The following is a 24,863-nucleotide window of genomic DNA, read 5'->3' as shown; positions in this document are numbered from 1 at the left end:
TTACGTGTATGGTTCGTATATTATTCAGGGGGTATATTGTTCAATTAATGTAATCGACTTGTATTTATTTGTAGAGCGAATTTTTTTGGTAGAATGTGTATGAAGAGGGGAGGGGAGGGAGGGAATGCGTTGATTCGAGTCAATTTTGAGAAAGGTGTGAGGTGGTTTTGGGGAGCAAATAGGTATGGCAGTACTTACACAAGTCCAAAAAAAAGAGCACGAGGTGTTACCTTGCAACTTGCAACTATAGAAACCGGTTCGAAGAAGTGCTTACCTGATGCAATCTTCATTAACATAATTTATGCGTAGGTAATGTTTTCAACAGCGCGTTAAACTCTGAATATGAAAATACAATTGGCAACGTCGCATCATTTTTTTTCTTCGACTACCGTCGGACTTTACCTGTATTTTTTGTTTGCTTATCATTTGTCAAGTGATCACTAACCTTGTCAACTACATAAATATTTTAGAAAGTCTGCCTTCAAAGTTTTCCATAATTTCGTTCGCTAATATATACGTCATTATTTATGGTAAAGAAAAACAACACCAAAGAAAATATCGAACAACGTATTTTATACACCTATTTTTCATCAATATTGCAATTAATTCGTCAACTTTTTCTATTACAGTAATGTATAAATTACACGAAAATATGATATAACATCAGTATAAAATATAAATAGGAAATCGCAATGTTATTTGGTATACATTAGAAGAGAGTTTGATACATACAACAAAAAAAAAAAAAATGATTAAAATTAACAACATACATATTTTTGTATTATTTATACTCGGGGCAAATCGTCATTTTTAGTACAAATAAAATGACAAAAAAAAAATCAAATAAATAAAATGGCAAAAAAAACACCTTATAATACAAACAAAAATAAAACAATAAACAAAAGCAAATTTGAAAAAAATGAAATGCTCGCGTATGCTCTCGACAAATCAGTACCTGGCTACATGTTTCGAGCTACCAATAATTGCTGCGACAAATCTATATTGTGTACTGATGGTCGCGCTTTATCGACTAGAAAATACATACCTAGAGATAGGCATAAAAGCTTATAATATACATAAATAACGTATGATGATGGTACATTCTTGTCATGATATATAAGAGAGCAATATACTTAATCGAATCGTACGTACTACAATCGATATCGGGGGAAATTCGCTTAATAAAAATTGATGGTAACATGCGATGCGCAATTTTTTATACGAACGTAGAAATAATTCTACATACAAGTTTATATTATTTACATTGACATAATTTTATATCGTTAATAATTATGTATACAATTTAAACATTTCGGATATGTTATTTCAATACAATTACTATTCATAAGTACGTATATAAAAGGTAACTCAAAAAACAAAGATATTAGGATCACGCGTTGAAATATTATATGATTCGGATTCTGTAAGTGAATTTTCCAGTTTAGGATTTATACGGGTGATTTCGCTCCTGTGGTTTTGGGGGTATTTTAGTTACTGACTGTGAATTATTGTGATTGTGTGTTGGCGACTCTCAGGCCTGCATAAAGGCTCGAGTAGAAGATTTTCATGATATGTTGAAAGTTATTTTCGAGTGATTTTGAACTTTGAAAGCGATCTTTCTCAAGTGTAGGTATCACAGATATTAAGTAAGTATGTAGCAAGTTGAAAGAAGTTGTCGATAAATTTTTTGTTCTGCCGGATGAATTTCAATTTGCGTGGAAATAGTCAAATTGAGCTTCTTTTTGAAGAATTATTGAAAACCAAAAGTATGCTTTTGCGAAATAAGGTCCACAAATGAACGAATAAATGCAGTGACTTCTCGTTACCTCTCTAACAGACTTGTTTATTGTGCTTTTCGTACTATTGTCCTGATTTATTTTTATAAAATTTGTCCAAAGAAATCCTGCTTCAAGTATCGTTGAAATTGTCAAATTTTATTCCTGGCGCAGAACCCGCCTACCTCTCCAATCGAAACTTTTCATCGTTTGTCTTTGGTCACTTATGATTATTGACCAAAATCGCTTAGAAAGAGGCTGGTTTTTTATCAACTTACAAAAAGGTGCTGTTTTTGTTGAATAGGCCATTTTTTGGTGAAAAAAATCATATTTTGGCCAATTGCATAAAATTGTATCTATTCTGGTAAAAATTGCAAGGGATCATAGTTTTGTCTGAAATCAAAAATAATTGCTAGTTTTTTTTGTCACAGTTTTGAAAAAAATCTGATCTTTTGTCGAAATTATAAAAAGGGTCATGTTTTTTTTTAAACTGCTAAAAATCTTGCTTCATTTTCAAAGTTGTAGAAAAATCTACCTTTTTGTTCAAAGTGCAATAAAAACCAGTGTTTCTTCACAATTTCAAAAAAAACGGCTGATTTCTTGTCAAAATTATATCCTATTTTTTTTCAAAATTTCCAAAATTTTTGAGTTTTTTTTTTCTTCAAAATTGCAAATTTAACAAAATGATGAAAAGAGCCATGTTTTTTTTTCAAAGCTGCAAAATTTTTTGGTTCGTTTTAAAGTTGTAGAAAAATGTACCTTTTTGTTCAAATTGCAAAAAAAACATTATTTTTTTTTTCAAGATAGCAAATTAGTTTTTTTTTTACAATTTCCAAAAATCCATTTTTTTTCATAATTTTTCAGAAATTATAGGTACTTTTTGTTGAAGTTTTTACAAAACCAACGTTTGTAAAAGTTTTCAAAAACTGTTTTTTTTTGTTAAAATTTCAAAAAAAAAATGTTTTTTTTGTCAAAGTTGCAAAACAATGGTTTTTTTTTCCAAAATAATTACTAAAATGCTATTTTTTTCAAAATTTTCAATGCCTGGTTATCTAACAAATAGTGAAAGTAGTGTATGAATAGTGAATTTAGTCAAAAAGGTATTGAAAAAATTGGTTGAAAAAATCCAAAGGCGCGACAAAAACCTTTAAATTATTGAAAAAGGAAGTTTATTTTTGATAAAAATGACATTTTTTAAATCATTTTGATTGAAATTAGAAAAATACTCTGTATACCTACAAATCTTCTTCCAAATTCATTTTTTTTTTTTTTTTTGAAAATTTTCCTGTCGTCAATTTTTTTGTGTGGGTGGAGGGGGGTCGAGTGGAAAGCTTTCTGAAAATTAATTTAGTTGAAAAAAAGTGGTGATATTTTTTCAAGAAAAAAATCTTTAGATATATTTTTTTTGTCCAATCAAAAAAGTCATGTTCTTGTCAAAATTTCCAAAAATCTTGTTGATTTTTTTTGCCACAATTCCGAGGAATCCTGCTTTTTTATGAAAAGTGTAAATAAATCCTGTTTTTGCCAAAATTGCAAAACTGTCCTATTTTGTGCCTTTTAAAATCAAACTTCCTTATTCATGTAGGTATTTTTTGCTGCCTTGAATTTTTCCCCCAGGTTTTATTAAAATTGACCAGATCCCTCTTCCCAAAAATTGAAAGGCTCGTGGAAAAATGGACAGTTGGACGAAAGCGAATAAAAGTTATTAGAGAGGTCATTCCGTATTTTATTAACTAAAGTGAAAATTTTTCCAATTTTTATATTCGAACGATTATTTTTCAACTATCCTGAAGGAGAGAAGTCACCGCTTGGGAATTTTTGATCTCGAATCATTTTTTCAAATTCACAGATTTTTCGATTTAGAGGAACTTGGCTAATCAATAGAAGAAGAAATCGGAAAATTATTGATATGTGATCTTTGTATAATATGTTTTCAGGGAGAAAAAAAGAAAGAAAAAGGAAATGAAAAAAGAGGGAATGGAAAGGTATTAAATCTTCGATCGACTTTCCCATTATGTATAACGGTATATTTATTTTATACAAGTAGATATTTTCATTAGGTTTACAGACTATGTTAAGTAAAATTTATTCTATGCTAGCTTTGGAATTGAAAGTTGAGATTCTTTAAAGGATGGTCTATACTCGTAGGATTTTTATACATACAAAATATTATGAAACGACGACGATGGGTTTTTATAAAAAATCTAAGTATTAGCGGCGTCGTAATTATTAAGTCTAGAACTATCGGATTCGCTTTTACAACTAATAAAATGGCCGTTAAAATTAAAATTACTATTACTTAAACTGCTGAGACTGTTTCGAACACTGTCTGATTTATGTTTCTCACTGTTGTAATTGCTGGTTGCAATATTTTTGTATATTCTGGTACCTTTGTGGGGTATATTTTCGAGGGATCTGTTATCACATCTGCTATCGGAATTAGTGCTACTGTTTTCGATATCGTTAATATCACTTCTGTTATTGTTGTTGTTATTATTCAGATTGACGTTGTTGTTGTTGTTATTATTATTGTTGTTGGTAATGCTACTACTGGTACAATTATTATTGCTGGAAGGTATCATACTGACGCTGATACCGCTATTGCTGGACAGTAACGATTCGATACTGAAGGGATTAAGTCTTCTGCTTTTATTGACCGAATTTGTCGTCAAATCTATGCTGACGTCGTTCGGTACAGGTCTGGATTCTCTTTCGAAATCACTATCGATATCGTCGCAGTCGTCGTCGTCTTCGCCTTCGTCTCCGACGACGTCTATTTCGATATCACGCGTACATGTGCTGCTGGCCATGCTACAACAACTGGAAGAGTCGTGATTTAATATGTCTATACCGCTACTACTGTTGCAACTCGAATCGTGGTCGTCTTTGTTGTGCTGACTATTTCCTAAAAAATTGCGAGAAAAAGAAAACCAAATAACCCTATAGTTAGAAATTGAACTGCAAGTTTTCCTCTAAATGGGAAATATATTCGCTTATACGAATTGGAGGCAGGATGGTGATTGAAAATTGAAATAAAAATACACGTACCTTTGGCTTTAGCTTGCTGCGTTTCCCATTCGCGTCGCAACGTATCCATATCTACGACTACTCCTTTGGCGGCTAGCTTTCTTTGTTGGCGTTCTAGACTTTTCAAAAGTTTCTTCTGTCTTCGTTCTTGCTCTTTGCGGCGTAGCTCTTCTAACGGGATCGGTTCTCCGCTACAAGTAACCGGATGCGCGTTGTGGGCCGGTCTACCGGGACCTTTTTTAGTGTGCTCTTTTTTCCTCCATTTAGCTCGTCGGTTTTGAAACCAAACCTGCGGAGTATACTCAGTAGTTTAATTTTGATTAAAAAGCACCATCGGGATAGAGAACGAATTTTAATAGAAAAGTTAGAATGCGGTGGGGCGAGCAACGCGCTGCGTGTACCGTCTCCGGCAACTTTATATATACGACAACGTGATTACAATGAGAATGGGTCTCTTGGTAGTTGCGACTTTGTATAGTGTAGTACTATGCGCGAATAACCTAACACATCTGCCGAGTAAAATGCCGCCACGTTTATTTAATCATGAAATTAGCTCGGGTCGAAAATCATATTTGGCAACGTTGAAAGTTTCAAAATTGGTACTCGGAAGTGTTTTCAATTTAGACATCGGGTTTGGTGAAATTACGAGGAAAAAAATTGTCAGTGGTTTGAGAGTGCTGGAGAGGTGATTCAAATTTAGGTTTAATTCGTACCAAAAATACGCTTATGAAGTCAATGTAGACTGTAGTAAATTCGTTGAACGAGACGAAAATACGCAACAAATCAATTTCTGTACCTAATTTTCATTGAAAGAAAGCCTTCGCAAAAATTGTTCGGATTTCCAAATAACTATTAATCAAAGATTGAAAAATCAATTTAGGCATATAAATTTTGGTTTTCTGAGGATTCAGACCATCTTCTATTCAGAAATTGCATTTCCCTTTGCCCCCCTCCCCAAAAAAATGGATATTAATGCATAAAGTTGAAAGTATAATATTCGTAGAGATCAAAGAAATTTTGAAAATTTCAACAATCGGTTGAAAATAATTTCTCGACGTGTCCGATTTCGATTTGAACGAAGTCGCGATTTTTGGAAAGAGCATGTTCTGACATTCACTTGTCCAAAATTTTAGCTACCCAAATTGATTTTTCGATTTTTGGCGAATTTTTGAAAATCCAAAATGAATTATTTTCGGCGATTGACGTGTTTTTTTTGTTTTTTTTTTACCTGTGATTATTCAGTAAAAATGATGAAAATTGGTACTAAAACTTCGCATCATTTGAACTCCTCTGGTCTAAATTTGGCAATTTTTGACAATACTGGAGAATCCAGCGCAGTTTTCGACTCATCCAGAATGTTTGAATTTCTCCAGAAAACGTGAAAATCAATTCGATCACCTTATAATTGGAGCTGTAGCTCATTCTTAGCTGCTGAATGAGTTTATCTACAGGTGGGCCAATTTCCTGGCAAACAACTAAGTGAGTTTTTTTGATAAAAATTAAAAAAAATGAAAATTTTTCGATTTGTTTCGATTTTTTTTTTGAAATTTGCGCAAACAGCTTTATCTAAACCCAATTTCCAGAATCCGAATGTTTTCATTTTGAGCCATTATTGAAGCCTGCAGTGCGATTATTTTCGATTTCTCCAGAATATTAACATTTCCAGAACTTTGAACCATTCTAAATAGTCCGGCATATGACAATACGAGTAATTGCACCCCCCTCCCGCCGATCTTCCGGGACAATTTTTTTTAAAGGGGACATCCTAAGGAACATTTTAAAGCAAACTTGCCAAAAAAAAGATGGCCATTTCAAGTCGTTTTGGATCCTCCAGCGACTTTTTGAAAATTCTTGAAGCCTCCAGCAGATTTTTGAAACTTTAAATTTTCACAAAATTTCATCATTTGGAGATGGAAAGCTGAAATTTACTCTACACTCGAATTTTAACACCCTCTGAAGACGACTTCAGGTGGGTTCAAGTCATTTTAGGGCCTCCAGCGACTTTTTTTAAAAATTACTGGAGCCTCCAGTAGATTTTTGAAACTTTAAATTTCCCCAACATTATCAAATGGAGTTCGCAAGCTGAAATTTACTCGAATTTTAACACCCACTGAAAACGACTTCTGGTGGATTTAAAGTCATTTTAGAGCCTCCAACGCCTTTTTTGAAAATTACTGGAGCCTTCAGTAGATTTTTGAAACTTGAAAACTGAGATTTAGAGTCGAAATTCATTCTGCAAACTAATTTCAAGACGCTACGAAGTTGACTACTGGTGAATTTCAAAACGTTTTGGAGCCTCCAGCAACTTTTTGAAAGGTTGTGTGAGGTTTTTTTGGTAAATTGAAATTTCCTTAAAGTAGCTGCAAGCTTCAAAACCATTTGAAACCACCATGTAGTCTGCGAAGTGAATTTCAGCTTGCCAACTCCATTTGATAAATTAATGTTGCGGAAATTTCAAGTTTCAAAAATCTACTGGAGGCTCCAGTAATTTTTAAAAAAAGTCGCTGGAGGCCCTAAAATGACTTGTACCCACCTGAAGTCATCTACAGAGGGTGTTAAAATTCAAGTGTAGAGTAAATTTCAGCTTTCCATCTCCATTTGATGAAATTTTGTGAATTTTGTGAAAATTTAAATTTTCAAAAATCCACTGGAGGCACCAGTAATTTTCAAAAAAAGTCGCTGGAGGTCCTAAAATTACTTGAACCCAACTGAAGTCGTCTTCAGAGGGTGTTAAAATTGGATTGTAGAGTAAATTTCAGCTTCCCATCTCCATTTGATGAAATTTTGTGAAAATTTAAAGTTTCAAAAATCTGCTGGAGGCTTCTGAAATTTTCAAAAAGTCGCTGGAGGATCCAAAACGACTTGAAATTCACCTGCAGTACTTCGTAGCGTATTGAAATTAGTTTTTACAATAAATTTTAGCCTTACAACTCCAATTTGATGGAATTTTGTGGGAATTTCGAGTTTCAAAAATCTGCTGGAGGCTCCAGAACTGCTCAAAACGGGGAGTTGAAACCATTTCCAATTGATTTGGCATGTCGAAAATAGGGTATATCCCAAATTTCAGCTTTCTTGGTCAATTTGGTAAAATTTTGATTTTTTCCCTCATTTTTGGCCTAAATTGGATTTTTAAAAATTCGCCAAAAATCGAAAAACGAACTTTAGCACTTGAAATTTTGACAGGTGATGAATTTTTGCATGATCTTTCGATCTACTTTTGTAAAGTTTGAAAAAGTTCGTGCAAGTCCTATGTTAAAACGCAAAATCTGCGATTTCGGCTGACCTGTCAATCAAAATGGTCGCCATTTTGTAAGTAAGGCCAACTTTTTTTTGGCAGGTTTGCTTTAAAATGTTCCTTAGGATGTCCCCTTTAAGAAAAAAGTTGTCTCGGAGGATCGGCGGGGGGGGGGGGGTGCAATTACTCCTATTGTCATATGTCGGACTAAAAGTCTCCAGGTCGATTTTCGATTTCTCCAGTATTTTAAAATTTCTTAAATCAATTCCCAAAATCCAAATTTTTTATTTTTGTGAACCAATTCTGGAGCCTGCAGTAAAATTTTTTTCCAATAATTTTTTATACACCTCCCCAACCTACACATCCAAATTTACCTGATCTGTTTTTTAAAAAATTCTTATGTTACTGTTTCAAAATTACCAACCAAAAATCCTCATTTTTTTTTTTGTCAAACTGGCTTAAGGTTCAGTTTTTTTTCTAAATTTGTCCGTGTCAAAAAAAACACTGTTTGGAAAAAATGTCATCTCAATATATCTTTTTTTGGAAAATTTTGGAATATGTCGCCAATAAAATGAGTGAAAATGCGAATACTTTCATCGGGCATTCTATCTCTTCATCGACAAAATCAGGCGTAAAATATAAATTGTCTATAATTTCAGAATAAAAACTTACCGCCACTCGAGATTCTTTCAAGTCTAAACGTAACGCTAGGGCTTCCCTCATGAACACATCTGGATAATGACTGGCCAAGAAAGCCCTTTCTAATTCCTCCAACTGCCAACTATTGAAATTGGTCCTGGATCTGCGTCTTTTACTGGATACATCATCTGATAACATGACTCCGTCTGAATCTGAAAAACAAACATCTACAAGGGCTTATTGACGGGTTTACGATAAATTTTATTCTTATTTATACGTACGATATCTATAATAAAGTTTATATTCGATTTGGCGAATTTATTATATACGAACAGCACGTATCAACATTACATATCTGAATTTACATTATCAGTAAATTTTACTGCGTATACGATTTAGATTTGCTGAAAAATGTATCTCTTGTGAGGGAAAGCAGCTCGTATATAATCAAAAACAATAACCAGTATGACAAGCATTTTTGAACGCAGATATAGTCTATTTGAGACGGTACAGGGGGTTCGAAAAAGCACGACGACGACGAAAGACGAGAGACAAAGATTCTGTATTTCGTATACTCGTATGTTGAAAGAATCTCACGTTATAGACTTGTCTGTTGTGTGTACTCGAGTTATGTTTGTAAGAACGCGGCCGTTTAATTTACAAGTTTTAATAAGCATCTTATATTATTGTAGACTGTCGACTAATTAAATCTCCTATTTCGGTGCAGACCAGGTCGAACTTAATAAAAATATGATAATCTGAATAGGTAATACTCGATGTAGATTGAAATATGCAAATAACCGCATTAGACGACGGACGCGACGTAGACGTGTGAAAACATAGGTACGAGAAATATTTAATCATACATTGTAAAAATACCATAATATACTCGTACTATGCGCTGTTAATAACTGTTTCTTAAAGTGTGAACTTGCGGCGGCGGAGGGCGGCGCGGCAAGAAACGAAACCAAAAAGTTAAAAATCAATTTAAATAATCCGCAGTGCAGCGCAGTTGATTTTTTTGTGGCGCGCTGTGCGCTGTGGCTCTTGTGAAAAGCAGTCGGTTAAATAGGTGTTCATAAATAACATGTTAAAAAACATTAGTTCGTTGTAACGGCTGTCAAAAACGTTCGTGTTGATAGGATTAATGATTTCGTTGGTATATTTGATGATATTAAGATGCCGAAAACATCACGTCCTTCGAAAGCATATCGCTGTCCCGTCGTCTCGAGATGGATTTTTTCAGCTCGATCTGCGCGATCATCGAGTGAAAAGCAGTTTTGAGGATGATTCTTTATACCTCCTGTTTTGGAGGTGTTTTGATAAAATTCGGTTGAGGAGTTGTCCAAGATACAGCTCCCCTCCTTTTTTTCCCATAAAATCACTTATTTTATTATCGAAATGAAACTCTGTTCACATTTTAAAATTTCCCCTCGTTTGGTGAAAATATTGAAATTTAATCCAAGATGACATAAAAGGCTGAAAATTGGCGTGGAAACTATTTTTAACCTTCCGAGTAGATTAGTGGTGGTTTTGGACATTTTTGAAAAATACTCTATTGCAAACACAATAAAACATTACAATAAAAAGGCACCAGGAATAAATTCCTGATGGAAGCTCTAGTCCAGACCACTGAACGCTAGTCCTAGTGAAAATATACTCGAAGCTTTGGTACTTCTCTGTTTGCCTTGCGAGTGGCACATTGAACTAATCCAATAGAGTGCACTACTAGCAAGGCGGGACCCAAGATCACATGGCCCACCAAGATATCCCATTTTAGCGCCCCTGATTTTGGGCTCCTCAATTAATCAGTCAAATTTTTTTCTCCCATTTTTTAAAGTACAGGACACTGAGCATAAAAATTCATTCAGAAAGTTTTTAAGCGGCCCAGTTTTTACCTCATTGGCCCAAATACGTCGCAGCCCACCGAGATTTTCTTGGTAACTTGGTGGATGGGTCTGGGCCTGACCACTAGTAGCAGTGTTGCCACTTGGAGGTACACATCTTCCCTATAGGAGGAAGCTGCAGGTGCATCCCTTATCGTTACAGCCGCCTTCAAAATAGACTTCCCAGGATCAGAAATTGATTGTGATTCAAAGTCGATTAATCGAGCCCCAAAAATCAAAAAAGCTATTACTATTGTCTTTTTTAAAAATTATAAGAATCTGCAACACGGTCTGGGAAGAGAGAAAATGGCCCAAAGACTGGACCATATCTGTGTACATATTATATACCTCTGCAGAAGAAGGGCTCAAAGGTGGAATGTTCAAACTATATAGGGCTATATCATTGATATCACACACTAACAAGGTACTACTGGCGATCATACACGAGTATATCAAGGTGTACATTCTACTGCAGATCCCACCAGAACAAGCAGGTTTTGTACTAGGAAGGGGCACAACAGAGCAAATCCTAAATTAGCACCAAGTGATTGAAAAGGCAAGAGAATTCAACAGACCGGTGTACTTGTGCTTCATTGACTACAAGAAGGCATTCAACAATGTTAAGTGGAAGATCCTGTGGCAAAACCTCAAAAAGTTCGGAGTACATACCAGCACACCTTGTCAGTCTCATGAGTCATGAAGAGTTTGTATGAGGACAATGTGGCGCAGGTGAGAGTTGAAGGAGAGCTCACCAATCATTTCCATGCAGCAAAAGGAGTGAGGCAAGGGTGCATACTCAGTTCAATTCTCTTCAATGCATAATAAATGGAGAATGGGTATTGGGTAGTAATGAGATTGAGAACAGTCCTAGAGGATTGGTAAAAAAGAGTCACAATTGGAGGAAAGGAAATATTGAACCTGAGGTATGTGTATGAGGATAACACTGCCTTGCTTGTAGAGACAACTGATGAGCTGAGGGAAATGCTCCAGAAGATTGAAAAAGCCACCAATGAGGCAGGTCTGAAGGTCAACAAAGGAAAAAGGAAAATAATGTTAATTAATAGGAAGCACAAGAACAGACCTGAAATTTTGGAGATGGATGGCATGGTGTAGAGGTAGTACAGGACTTTGTGTACCATGGTTTGTTGATAACGAATCAGGGAGGCTCAGCTGCAGAAATCAGGAGAATGTTGGCCATAGCAAAGGCAGTAGTGGGAAAGCTCAATTGGATCTGGTAAAGCTGTGATATCACAATAAAGGCTACAAAACTCAGAATTGTAAAAACGCTAGTCTTCTCCATCTTCATGTATGTGTCAGAATGCTGGACAATACGCAAGGCAGATCAAGACAAATTGATGCATTTGAAATGTACTGCTACAGACGCATGCTAAGGATATTCTGGGTCCAGAAAAGAACAAACCCATCAATGCTCAAACAATTGGGAGTAAATGAGAAGATGACCTAATGCTGCAAATCCCAGAGTATGCCTTGGCTCATTGTGTTAGCCAGGACTTTGAGATGAGTAAGGGCATAGCGGTCAAATTTAGATGAGCCTTTGGCAATGTTGACACTCCGAAGTCAAGGGGTGCCAAAGTGGGTGATGTGGTGGAGATATGAGCAAAGGGAACTATGTTTTATATGCAGTAACCAAAGAAAGACACCAGGACAAGCCGACAATAGGAGACTTTGTATGAACAATGAAAGCTCTAGCAGCCAAATGCGTTGAGCTAAACATCACAAAAATCGTAGTACCAAGATTAGGGTGTGGCTTGGACCAACTTGAATGGCCACTAGTTAAACAAGCGCTCCTAGAGTGCTTCAAGGGCCTTACAGTGATTCTGAGAGTTTGCACCCTCCCACCAATCATGAAAGCGTGACTACCTGAACAAGATGTCAAAAACCAATAATGTCAACTGTAAATCAAATTATGCCCGAAGCCAAATTCAAGACTTGAAATACTCAGGACTGAATTTACCTGGATCTTGAGATAATCCTAAAATTTACTATAATATTATTTATCTATTCTTGTAAATACTAAACTCATAATATAGAAAACAATCTTTTCTTGTGGGCAGTTGATGAGAAGCCCGAAGCAAGTGCACCAACTGTCCCACAAAAGTCCAAATAAACCTCGTGGCAATAACTAGGGGACCTAACTTGTTGGGATCACCCTCAGGTGAAATCACTCCCACTTCAAACTTCACCCTGAGGTGGGTTGGGGGCTCAATCGTGATAAGAACAGGTACACGTGGAAATGAAACCTGGGAAGTGACAACTGGGCCTTAGGCAACTGCCTAGGGGTTTGGGTCGTGGTGGACAATCCGTCTCACCTCCCCCTCCCCCCTCTCACCTCTCTGCTTAGACTTGGGGTGAAGCTATAATTATATTTAGAAACATATGTTTATTCTAGTAACCCTTAGTCTAAGATTGTTTTTTCTTTAATAATAAAATACCCCCACCGCGTGGTGCGGATTGGGGAAAAATTGAAAAAAGAAAGGGGGAGACTTAGCATAGTCATCAGGAGATGGATATTACGCTATTTCGGACATATCGTGAGATAGAACAACCTGGAAAAGCTGGCAGTCCAAGGCCACATGGTAGGCAAGAGGGGAAGGCGAAGATCACCCACCTGATACACAGACTTGATCAAGAAATCTGCCAAAATCTCACTTGGAGATTGCACGAGAATGGCTAAAGTCAGGGATAGCTGGAGTTGGTAATTCTCTGATTTTCCCTGCTTACACAAATTCTTCTCAATTTTTCCCAAAAATTTACAACTTTTCACCTAATTTTTCTGTAGGGGGGAGTGGTCTCCTTCCCGTTCGGCACGCCTCCGGATTTAATTTTTTGATCGTTTTATTGACTGTTTCTCATGTTGTAAAAGTTTCTACTGGTCTACCCCCTCCCCTGTTAATTTTTTACTTTCAATATTCGTGCATGAATATTGATGAAAATATTTGCAAAACTAAAAGTTTTTGGTTACTTTTTGATTACTTTTTTTCTGAAAAATTTCGTTAGGCTGCCTCAGTTAATCATGAATGGGAAATCGATTAATCGAACCGCAAACATCGATTTCAATTTTCTAGTAAATTCAGAATTGTTACTAGGCCTAGATGGAAAAGGTGAAAATGTGCAGGAAGGAGATTCAATGAAAAACAGGTGCTTCGAGCTAATAAGTGCTCAACTTGGCTTGATCAAAATACATTCCGAGCAAATTACGCGATTATTTTCAATTCTCCGATAATTCCAATTATCACGATACATTTTTACTGCGCCCCTCTCTTATAAATTATTGTATTTTGCACCGTAACGTGAAACTTTCGCCGCATCTTGTAGTTGGTAGCGTTGTACTATTGTATTGTGGGTTATGATGTAAAAGTTTTGAAGCAGTTATCCGACGTGGGATATTAATTTCGCCGGTTGAGATGCGGAGGAGGGGTAGATGTAGGCAATAAAACTTCAAATACAAAATATAATAACGAAATGATATTTTGAAAATTGTTTTCTTTATGGTTTCCATGGTGACGGGACGTTATCTGGCCTCGAGTATACTGGAGCGGAGCTGCTGGATGCTGCCGGAGGAGCAGATCTTGTGTGCGAGAGGGAAACGGAAAAATAGTAGCAAACAATTTTCTCGTTTATGAATAGGAAAAATGATAGCGCACGTTGCGTTTTCCGCCTTTTTCGAGGCGCATCACCCGCCCGGGGACTGTCTAGTAGTTCAGCGGGAATAATGTAAACTGCGAGAAAACGGCTTTTCCTCGTTGTTTTTGGCCCGTTTTTATCTTATCATTATCTGGCCATCTATTTGTGTTTCATTTCGCCTTCTATCATCTCGAGCTATACTTGTATAATATAGCGACGACAACCGCCAGCGCTATTAACCGTAGTAATTTAGCAAGTTTAGCAAAATATCATTCGCGTAATAAAATTTTGATTTTCATTTTCCTCTCTCGCAATCGGAATTTTTGATTAATTTTACGTACCGACGTTTTGCTCGGCGCGGCGTTATTGTTGCGCTAAATTAGCGCAAAATTTTACGACCCGATTTGAACGATTTATGGGCGTTAAAGAAGCCCATGCTTCTCTGCCTCGTGCTAGGGTATTCGACTCTGTTCATCGTATATTCCTATTGCAACAATTCGATTTTCCGGGTGCTTCTTATCGACACGATGGCCGATGATAAGGGTATTATTTGTGAAGTTATAGCTATTGGTTGGTCGATTGTTTTTTTTGTCTGTTTTATGGGGAAAAAAGGAAGCGTGTTTTGATAGAGTCCCTGGAGGATGTTTTTTTACGGTTTTTTTTTTATTTTTTTTCATTTACCCGAAGAAGTTAGTTGTGTGTTTCATCTGAACTCAAATTGATGATGATGTATTTTCGATCTTTTGACTATTATAATTAATTCTTTTTAATAACTATGGCCGAGTAGTTAATTTCATTTTATCCATTTTCATAATCATAATTATTTTCTTCATTTTTGCTTATTTATTTTTTATTTATCTTTCAGTTTCATCGTTCTGGAATCTGCAGCCTTTTTTTCCTTCTTGAATTTCTCCGTTTTGGATCATTTCCGTCGGGTTTCTTGTTTGTATTTTTTCTATAATTCGGATCCGTATGATACAGGATTTTTTAACTTTTGAACCAATGAAATCATAGTCAGGACAAAATACAACGAGGTTTCTCAACTGGCAGAAAATCCCTCCACCCATCCCCCCAGATCGATTGAAAATTGTTTTGAACCCTTTCGAGCTGTTTTGGAGCCTCTAGCTGATTTTTGATTTTTGGAATTCATCCATACTTAATGAAGCTTGAAAGCTTAAATTTACTATAATAGCATCTCAATTCAAACGCATTGAGCGTTTTGCTGGAGGTGGTTTCAAGCAGTTCTGAAGCCTCGAGCCATATTTTAAAATTTCCAAAATTTTCAAAAAGCACCATAAAAACTGCATAAGTTAATTCCCGCACATTATAAGAATATACGATCGATGCTCGTTGTTTGTACTTTGTAGTCTACTTGACTAAATTGAACGCTATTTTTGGTAAATCAATTTATGCTTGTTCGATTGAAAATTGGAAGAAAATTTCGTTCCAAACTGGTAGAAACCTATGTTTGAAGTGTGTTTTTTTTTGAAAACTGGAATTTCCAAAAGCATTTCCACTTGATTCAGCATAAGTACGAGTATCAAAAATGAAGCGTAAATTGAGTTACATTTTTAAATTTTTGGCAAATTTTTGAAAATCAAAGGGGAAAAATCGATTTTTTTTCAAATTAGCCTAGAAAGCTAAAAATGTTCATGTACCTATTCAATTTCTTACCCCCCTGCCCTCACATCACCGCCTCCCTAATCGACTGTAAATGATTTCGAACTGTTTCGAGCAATGTTTGAGTTTCCTGCAGATTCGAAATCTCCTTGAAATTTTACCTATTGATGTTGAAAAGCGAAACTTTTCTTCATACCACCGTAATAATTTCAACTCGCCAAGTCGATTAAGGAGTCGATTTCAGCCGTTCTGGAGCCTCCAGCAACATTTTGGAAAACTCAGTTTCCGAAAAAATGTCTTAGAATCAGTCGAAATTACTTGGTGCAGTTTACAAAAATCTTCTGGAGGCTTCAGAACTACTTGAAACGGTTCGGATGCATTTCCAATTGATTCGGGAAGGAAGGGTTGGGGTATCTTATCAAATTTCAGCTCTCCAGATGATAAAGTTGGTAAAATTTGGGGTTTTCCTCCTATTTGGCCAAAAATTCATGAAATGCAATCTAACATTTGAAATTTATTGTTGTTGATATATTTTTGCAATGTTCTTACGATTTACAGGTATATTTGCTCGGTTAAAGAATTCTTCTTCCAGTTAGTGTACTGACCAAAAGTTGGAAAATTGAAAATGAAACCAAAACAAGGTGTCTACTTGTCCAGCAGGTCGTCTAAGTCATTAAAAAGTCAGCTTTTTGGCCTAAAATTGAACGAATTTTTTCTATATCATATCGCTTGAAAATGATTTTTTTTGGACCGCCTCACAAATTGTAAATTACATTAAATTTTCCTGAAATTTTGCACCGTTGCTTTGCTCGTCCAAAAAATATTCTTTTCTCTTTTTGAATTTAATTTTTTTTTAAATCAAAAGACAAATAAAAAACGAAAAAAGGTGCGAATTTTCGATTTTGGATTTCAGTACTTATACCAACCCTGATAATAGAAAATTGAATGATAATTTTTCTAAAATGTAAAACGTTTAAGTAATAAAAATTGCAAAATTAACCTCCCAGTTTTGTGTCGAATATCATACTTATTAAATAGGTATAGATAATTGAGCAAAATTTTGCAAAAATTTATTGAAATGTAATGAAAATAGGTTGAATTGGTTAAAAATTGATGAAACATTGTGATTTGAGCAAAATATGTATCGCCAAATAGGCAGGTAAATGCTTGGGCAGTTGGGCATGTTTTGGAAAAAAAAATTGCAAAAAATTACCTATAGACCAGGAAAATAACGTAAAAAAGCGAGGGCAAAAAGGAAAAAATTGGCACATAAATTTTTTCTTCGGGAATGTGTTCAGATGAACCCCCTGAACTACCAAAAAAAAACTCGAACCTCCTAACCCTGGAGCTAATTTTTTTAGGGGACTGAAACCGGTTCCGATTTACGTTTTTTGCGATTTACTCCGAAAATATTAGGTTTACGAGAAAAACTACTATGACTAAAAATGTTCCTCTTCAAATTCTCGACAATTTGATACTACGCTCGATACCCATCCCTCAAGAGGGGTGTCTAAAAAAAGGGGTGGAAAGAGTAGGTGTTTGAAAAAAAATCAGTCCAATAAATTGATCAAAGTTACCACTTGATATCATTCGTTTTCGCTCAAATTTTTTTTACAAAGTCTACTCACCCAACTATTTATCACACCACCATTGATTGGTCTTCAACCCTCCCAAGGGGTTGGTGGGAGATGCTTGGTTTTTCAAGTAACACACAACTGAATCATATATTTTAAAAACGAATCTGGTCATGCGATATATCGAATGGTATGTTTTCGAGGTCGCTGAATACGAATACCTACTTGTTTTCTGGGTCCAACCCTCAAAGCCCCTCTGTGCCCCAAAAAGGGGGTTAAAATTTTGAAAAATCGTGGAAAGTCGAGTGATACATCGAATGGTATGTTTTCGAGGTCGCTGAGTACGAATATGAACTTATTTTTTGTGTACCATTCCCCAATGTTCCTCTGGGCCCCAACAAGGGGGGCCAAAATTTCAAAAAAATCATCAAAAAGTCGAGTGATATATCAAATGGAATGTTTTTGAGGTCGTCAAGCACAAAAATGAATTTATTTTTGGGTCTCATCCCACAATGTCCCTCTGTGCCCCAAAAAAGGGGCCAAATTTCTAAAAATCGTGGAAAGTCGAGTGATATGTCGAATAGTAGGTATGTTTTCGAGGTCGCTGAGTACGAATATGAACTTATTTTTCGGGTCCAACCTCACAATGTCCCTCTTCTGAAATTTGAGTGATGATGGCGCCATTAACTCTGAAATTAAGAAAAATCTTGACCTGATGGAAGTTTGTTTTCATGCGAGAAAAATGCTATAAAAATCACCCATTGAAATTGAACTTCAGTCTATTTAATTCTTTTTTTTTTCTTAAAAAAAAAGTCATCCGAAAGTCATTAGAAGGTAATTTTTTTAAATGTCTTCGATTTTTTAGTAGACTCCTCGCAAAAGCTAAAAAGATCATCAGACTCGTTCCTGTCACAATCGAACCTCACGACCCCCTCTCCTCTCTTTCAGCTGGATCCTGTTGAAAAATCATCTTCCCCTTAAGCAACTGCTCAGCTCCGTTCATTCTTTTTTTCGACTCATTGAGTAGTTGTTCCTTTATTCTCCCAGTTATACAAAAATATAGCTTACCTTGCATTTCAAAATTAGCTTCTCAATACAGTAGAATTATTTTTCAGTTTTCGTAAATCGAAGTCGACTACATGCTGGATTCTTTTTTTTTTTTGTTAATTGAAACTCGATATAAGGAGCCAAGAATTGTACATTTTTTTTTTTTTAAATAGAAAAATTACAATTTTGGGTAAACTAAACTGACGATTTGAAAGAGCCTAGATATCTGTTAGCCTATAATTATGTATGAAAGAATTCTCGGTCGGCTCTCTCGCATGCATCATAGGAAGAAAGATGAACACTTCTATATCTATCCTATACTACATACTAACAGCAGAGCACAACGCGAACGGTATAAACAATGAATCTGCGTGACTGCTTAATTAGCTTCAGGCTAGGCGGTTAATGTAAAAAGTCGTAAATCCAGAAACTTCAGCTGTCTTATCAGCATTTATTAAAAAGAACACATCTTAATACGTACATATCGTACCTACTACCTATATCTGCATATACCTAACACATTATTCTATGTAATGGTTAAATTCCAGGGGAAGGGGTATGAAGGGTTTAATCTTCCCTCCTTCCCCACATTCTAAATTTCGAATTGGTCAAAAAAAAAATGAGTAATTAGGGCGAATTTTTGATAAATTGACAACGATAGCTGTACTCGTCAAGTGTCTTGATGCGAATCATCATTACACCATATTCTTACGAGTAAATTCCTCTGCCATTGTGTAGGCTACCTATGTTTCAAAATGACACGTTCGAGGGAAAAGGAAAATTACCACTTACCAGTGCCATGAAACTAATTACGAGAAGACCAGAAGAGCGATAAGTTTTGACAAACTGTTAGCGAAATACGAGTATATAAATGTAATTGTTATCCTCTTGTAAACACGATAATTCTTTCGCATGTGCAGTGCGCGCGCGATAATCTCCAAGGCGAGTAATTGATTTAAAAATTTCTTTTCTTTGTATTTAAATGATTCAAATTGGCGGCCATTTCGTTTTTAATTGAATAATCACCCTTTATAATCGCCGCGTAATTGGCCTACCTCTACCTCTACCTCTACTCGTATACGTATATAGGTACGATAATGCAGTTTGCGTGTTGTTCTTCTATGGGCAATGTGGCTCTGGCTGGGCTCGTTCGAGGTATTTTTTCCCTCTCGGCAGCTTGGCTGGCTGGCCGTGGCCGTGGTGCTTATAGTGGCGTAAAATAACACCACGAGACTGCACTAGTATTCAATAAAACCAAGCGGATAATTATTCGTAATTAATTGTTTGATAATTAAACGCCTGCTTATACATATAGGTATACGAATTCGAAATGTAAATTTTTCTACATAGGTACGTACGTACGATTTGACCAAAGGCGTTAACTGGTTTGAAATATTTGTAGCTCGTTTGCGCGAATAAGGGGGGTATCGGCTGGATGTGAGGGGTGGGAGGGAATGTATCTTGTTCACTGGCTATAGTGTGTATTGTTGTTGCTGTGAAATTGAAATTTATTATAATACTCGTTATTATTTCTTTTAGCAGATTACTTATCGTTTAATTTATACGTTTTTGGTTGTTCGTATACTCGTACTGTAGCTGTAGCTGTAGCTGTAGCTGGTATAGAGATGGTTGCGGTCTGTACGCACATAAGGCATGATATGCGCTGCTCATGCTCGTACGTATCTTGCGTATAGACGTTATGGTCGTTATACGAGGTATGGGCGTAACCTCACATCGTTCCAAGAGGTGTAACATCAATAACGACGAAACAGAATATATTTATACTCTCTTATGGAAAGGGAGGAAAAAAAATCACGCGAGAACTACTCTATTAAGCAGGAGGCGCTATAAAAAATTAATTTACATGGTTTCGGGATCGACGAGAAGAGAATCGAGATTCAAGATTCTCGGTATTGGAACGCGAGCGAACGAACATTACAATCATAATCGATTTAATTATTTTTTTTTTGTTTGGAGCACGGTCCGCGAGAGCTTGTATTCACAAATAATGCGCTGGTTAACTGGGCAATAACAGGTTTTTAAGATGATGTTTCCTCAAACCTTATACAGAGAGGTATAGAGCGCAATTAATTAATTATCTGGGTCTATTCTCTTATAAGAAGAAGAGTGATTTCTGAAACGTTTTGAAACACGTTGATGAGGATATTTTGATACCTATAAATGTCTTTCACATGTTGGTTCCTAACTTCTAAACTCACGAGCAAAAAAAATATTCGAGCTCAAGATCACCAATTTGTAATATTTTCTCAAATTTTTACAAAAAATTGCTGCATTCTGTGCTTATTTACCATACTGCTTATATGTACGAGCTTTGCGTTGAATTGATGGCCCGCACCAGTGAACTTATTCGTTATCGAGCTCATTTAATTCAATTTAAAAATTGATTAATTCTTTTTTCTTTTTTTTTTTTCATGTTAACACAGATTATGCAGACGATTCGCCGACTGTTCGCATGCTTGATATACGTCGCGTTGTGAATGTGTACGAGTATTCGGCCTTATTAAGATTATCAGCTTTTTAATCACTTCTCGCCGCCTCGTCTTTGGAATTACAACTATGTTTTCTCAAAATGCTGCATCGACTCGATCGCGTGAGAAATTTGAACCCGCAGGTATGTGTACTTGTAAATTGATAAATATGCATTTACAGTTTTCTGTCTGCCAAGTGTTATACTTATATTATTATTGTTTATGTTGATTGAATTTTGTGAAAGAGCGATGTGATCATCGTTAAATTTATGATGTGTCTATCAACGTATGGTTAAGAGAGTTATCTGTTAGGAATAGGTATTTGTTTTTTTTTTTTTTTTTTTTTTGAGAGGAAATCTATTTTTACGATGGTGTGAAGTGAAGGAAAAAGGAATTACGTATAACTGAATTGAAAGAGAAACCACGAATCAGAGATGTGTTTGGGGTGGATTGTGATTTAAAAAGTCGAAGGATTTTGACAGAATTGCCATTATTTTTTTAGATTTTCTCGTTTTGTAGCCTTCTCGACACTTTAAAAATGAACTTCAACCCTTGAAATTTTGAGTGGTGCTATGGTGGGGTATTTTTCGATGCTCCGATACATTTTCCTCTGGTTAATTTTTGTACAGATTTCCCAAAATTTATACTTCAACTTTTATCGACCAATTTGCACACCAACCCTTTTTTCCCCTTTTCAGAATCAAATCAAATGCATCTTTCGATGGTTTTACTTCAAATAAAAGTTCAAAATTCCTTACTTATGTTGAAATGAAAAGTGTTATTTTCTACTTGAAAACTGCAACGTCTCGTTTTTCCCCTCAAATTCGCACAAAATTCTGTTTTTTTTTTTTTTTTTTTTTGTCAGAAATAAACAGCAAAATTTGTTGATTTTTTTTCCAAGAATTGCGGGAAAGTTTTTATTTTTTTGTCAAACTTTCAACATAGCCTGTTTTTTGCTAAACTTGTAAAATAATCCCGTTTTTGATAAAAATTACAAAAAAGTCATCCTTTTGATAGATTTTTAAGTCGATTTTCCTCGAAAATTGTTTTTTTTCTTGCCAAACTTGGAAAATTTTGCCAAACCCAAATTCCCTCTGAACCCTCTTTTTTGCCAAACAACGAGCTTTAAAATATTGTTTTTTGCTAAAGTTGGATAAAAATTCTTTTTTTTTTGTTTTTTGTGTTTTTTTTTACAAAAATTGCAGAATTGTGTTTCTATTTTTTTTTCAAAGTTGCAAAATTATTTTCAATTTTTGCAAAGTTGCAATAAAATCTTTTTTTTATGCCAGACTTACCAAACTGTTCTGTTTTTTGCCAGTCAATTTTATTACATATTATTTTTTTTTTTACAAAACTTACATAATATTTAGTCTTGGTTTTTTATCGAATTCTCTCAGAAATCCTGTTGTTTTTTTTGCCAAAATTAAGTACAAAAAATGTTTTGTCTTTTTTCAAAAGGAATTGTACATAAAAAGGTTTAAAATAATATTATGTATTTAGATACAAAATCTCCGTCCATTTTTTTTTTTTTTTGCAAAACTAGCTGAAAAAATCGTGTTTTTTCTTCCCACATTTGCAAAATAGTCACGTTTTTGTACCAAATTTTCTGGAATTTTCTGCAAAAAAATCCTGTTTTTTTGCAAACCTTGCATAAGTTTTGTTTCTGGCCAAACTATCAAAAAAGTCATATTTTTCCAAACTGTCAAAATTGTCATGTTTTTTACCAGATTTTCTCGACGTTTATTTTTTCGAAAGACAAAACGTCCTATGTTTTGTCAAACTTGCAAAAAGCTTCTGTATTTTGCCAAAAAAAAGTCTTCAAAATTACGAAAAATAATTTTTTTAAATTTTTTTGCCAGAATTGCTTTAGGAATAAAATTGAAAAAATAAGAATTAAATTACTGCACTTTTCAATTTTCAATTTTTATATTTTAGCTTGTTTTCCACCTATACTTCTTTAGTTCCAGTTTTCAATTTTAATTTCCTAATTTTTAGTTTTGTGTATATTTTCAGTTCAAGTTTTTTGTTTAATGTTCTAGTTTTATAAGTTTACAGTTTCAGCTCAGGTTTCAGTTTTTCAGCTCTTTCTATACAATAAAATACTGAAAAAAGTTGAATTACACGTATACTCAGTCACTCACTCAACAAATCTCTTTTCCTTTAAAAGCCTTTTTTTCATCTTTTTTTCACTTAGGTTTTTTTCCGATGTCAAAAAGTTGATTTTGCATGTTTTTGGTTGAAAAAAAATTGGCAATTTGAAACTTTTGACAATTTTACGAAAAAGGGGGGGGGGGGTTCAATCATTTTTGGTGAAAAGGCGATATATCATGACAAATTTTTGGAAAGGAGCGAAACTTTTTGGAATTTTTGGCAAAAAAAGACTTGAACAAGTCTTACAAAAAGCAGAACTTTTTGGAAATTATTGAGAAAAATTGATACTTTTTGGAAATCTTAGGCAAATTCTGTACCTACTATACCTAGTACTCACATTTTTCATTCCTTCGAGCCCATGCACATTGAATTCCTAGTACAGATAACTTTCCACGCGACTCTTTAGCCTTTACTCAATCAATAAACTCTAAAACAATCTTTCACACAATCAAAAACAAATAAAACAAACTCGAAAATTAAAACGTGAAAAACCTTGTTGAATTACGATAAAATCCACACAAACCGTATATATATTTACTTTACACTTATCTAACTAGGTTGTCGTTTAAAAAGGATCAAAATTCAAAAAAATATTGATTATTCATTTCGTAAAATGTCATCTCGACTCGTACTCGTAGGTACACTTCTGCAATACGGAAAATTAAATACAATTCGGTCGACAAATAATTACATTACGCGATTATCCACGGTTTTCATCGAGAAATTGACGTAATAGACGCGATTAGAGAGGTACAAATTGAGACAACAAAGAGACATTTTATTTATTTTAACAGTGGGAAATTCTTTTCTATACAAGTGTACAAAGGTAATGGAAAAATTAACCTTAGCTAATCATCCCACAGCAACGGACCACTATAATATAGATATCTCAATTAACCCTTTACACTTGATCGCAGTTTTTATATAAAGTCTTGGAACAAGAGAGGAGACGAGAAAAAAAGAGGTATTTTAGGAGTACGATGTTGATCTATTGTCCAGCTGAGGATTGACGAGTGATATGGAAAAATTATTTCATTAGCTAAATTGAAATCATCTTGCATAGTATAATCGATAATTGGTTTTGAAGGGAAAAAAAGAGGCAAACGTCGAACCAAAGTATACCTATACAACGCGTATAGACGGAGTAATAGCCGGAAAAAATAAATTCTATTTTTTAAGAACTGAGGTATCTACTCTTGTATATTGTATAAGTATACTTTGTTATGCAATGGAAAAAAATACACGGTAAAATAGAATTTACTAAGGCGAGTACCTCACAGCACTACGTTAACACTATCGATTGTACATTTTCACGGTTTTCATCGTCATCGTCATCAACAGCATACGCTATATTCAAAAAAGAAAAACTCGAAGATTAGAATTTTATTGATGTTACGTTGGCGTTGTGCTTTACGATGAGATACCACATCCTATACCTGGGAGTATTATGAGGATCGAGGATATCTGTAAGTACTCTTATAAAGATGAAGAAAGGATCACATATACAGAGAAGCAGAGTTAAACGCTCGAGAAAAGCGCCGCTATTTCCTCTCTCGTGCAAGAAATTATAGGTGTATTTCGAATTGATTTCTATCTACACTGTACGACCAAGGCGAGGCACTGGCGAGAGAAATACACATTTCGTGTCATTTTTTGACATCTACATTGTAGTATTCGTTTCGTTACGCGTCTATATTTTTCTAAATTACTTCATTAAAATGGTGCTGAAGAAGTAAAGCAGAGAGAGAAAAAACACACAGCCCTGTTATTACAGG

At 35.0% G+C, this 24,863-nt stretch overlaps 1 protein-coding gene and 1 long non-coding RNA gene across 2 annotated transcripts in view; one reads left to right on the top strand and one right to left on the bottom strand.

The window, feature by feature from the left end:
- Positions 1-24,863, top strand: part of LOC135841658 (uncharacterized) — a 285,746-nt gene that overhangs the window by 99,942 nt on the left and 160,941 nt on the right. The window contains exon 2 of the long non-coding RNA XR_010557966.1: positions 20,893-21,080. This is a non-coding gene — a long non-coding RNA (uncharacterized LOC135841658). The remainder of the gene's footprint in view (positions 1-20,892; positions 21,081-24,863) is intronic.
- LOC135841657 (homeobox protein unc-4-like) overlaps positions 603-24,863 on the bottom strand; it is a 46,051-nt gene continuing 21,790 nt past the window's right edge. Inside the window, exons 2-4 of the mRNA XM_065358739.1 lie at positions 8,710-8,903; positions 4,824-5,091; positions 603-4,680 (exon numbers count right to left, since the gene is read on the bottom strand). Coding sequence (XP_065214811.1) covers positions 3,980-4,680; positions 4,824-5,091; positions 8,710-8,903 — 1,163 coding nt within the window. The 3' untranslated portion in view covers positions 603-3,979. The remainder of the gene's footprint in view (positions 4,681-4,823; positions 5,092-8,709; positions 8,904-24,863) is intronic.

This window comes from Planococcus citri, chromosome 3 (assembly GCF_950023065.1).
Source record: "Planococcus citri chromosome 3, ihPlaCitr1.1, whole genome shotgun sequence".
In the NCBI taxonomy this organism is placed as follows: Eukaryota; Metazoa; Arthropoda; class Insecta; order Hemiptera; family Pseudococcidae; genus Planococcus; species Planococcus citri.
Note: the sequence above shows the minus strand (reverse complement) of the source record. Positions and strands in the feature narration are given on the sequence as shown.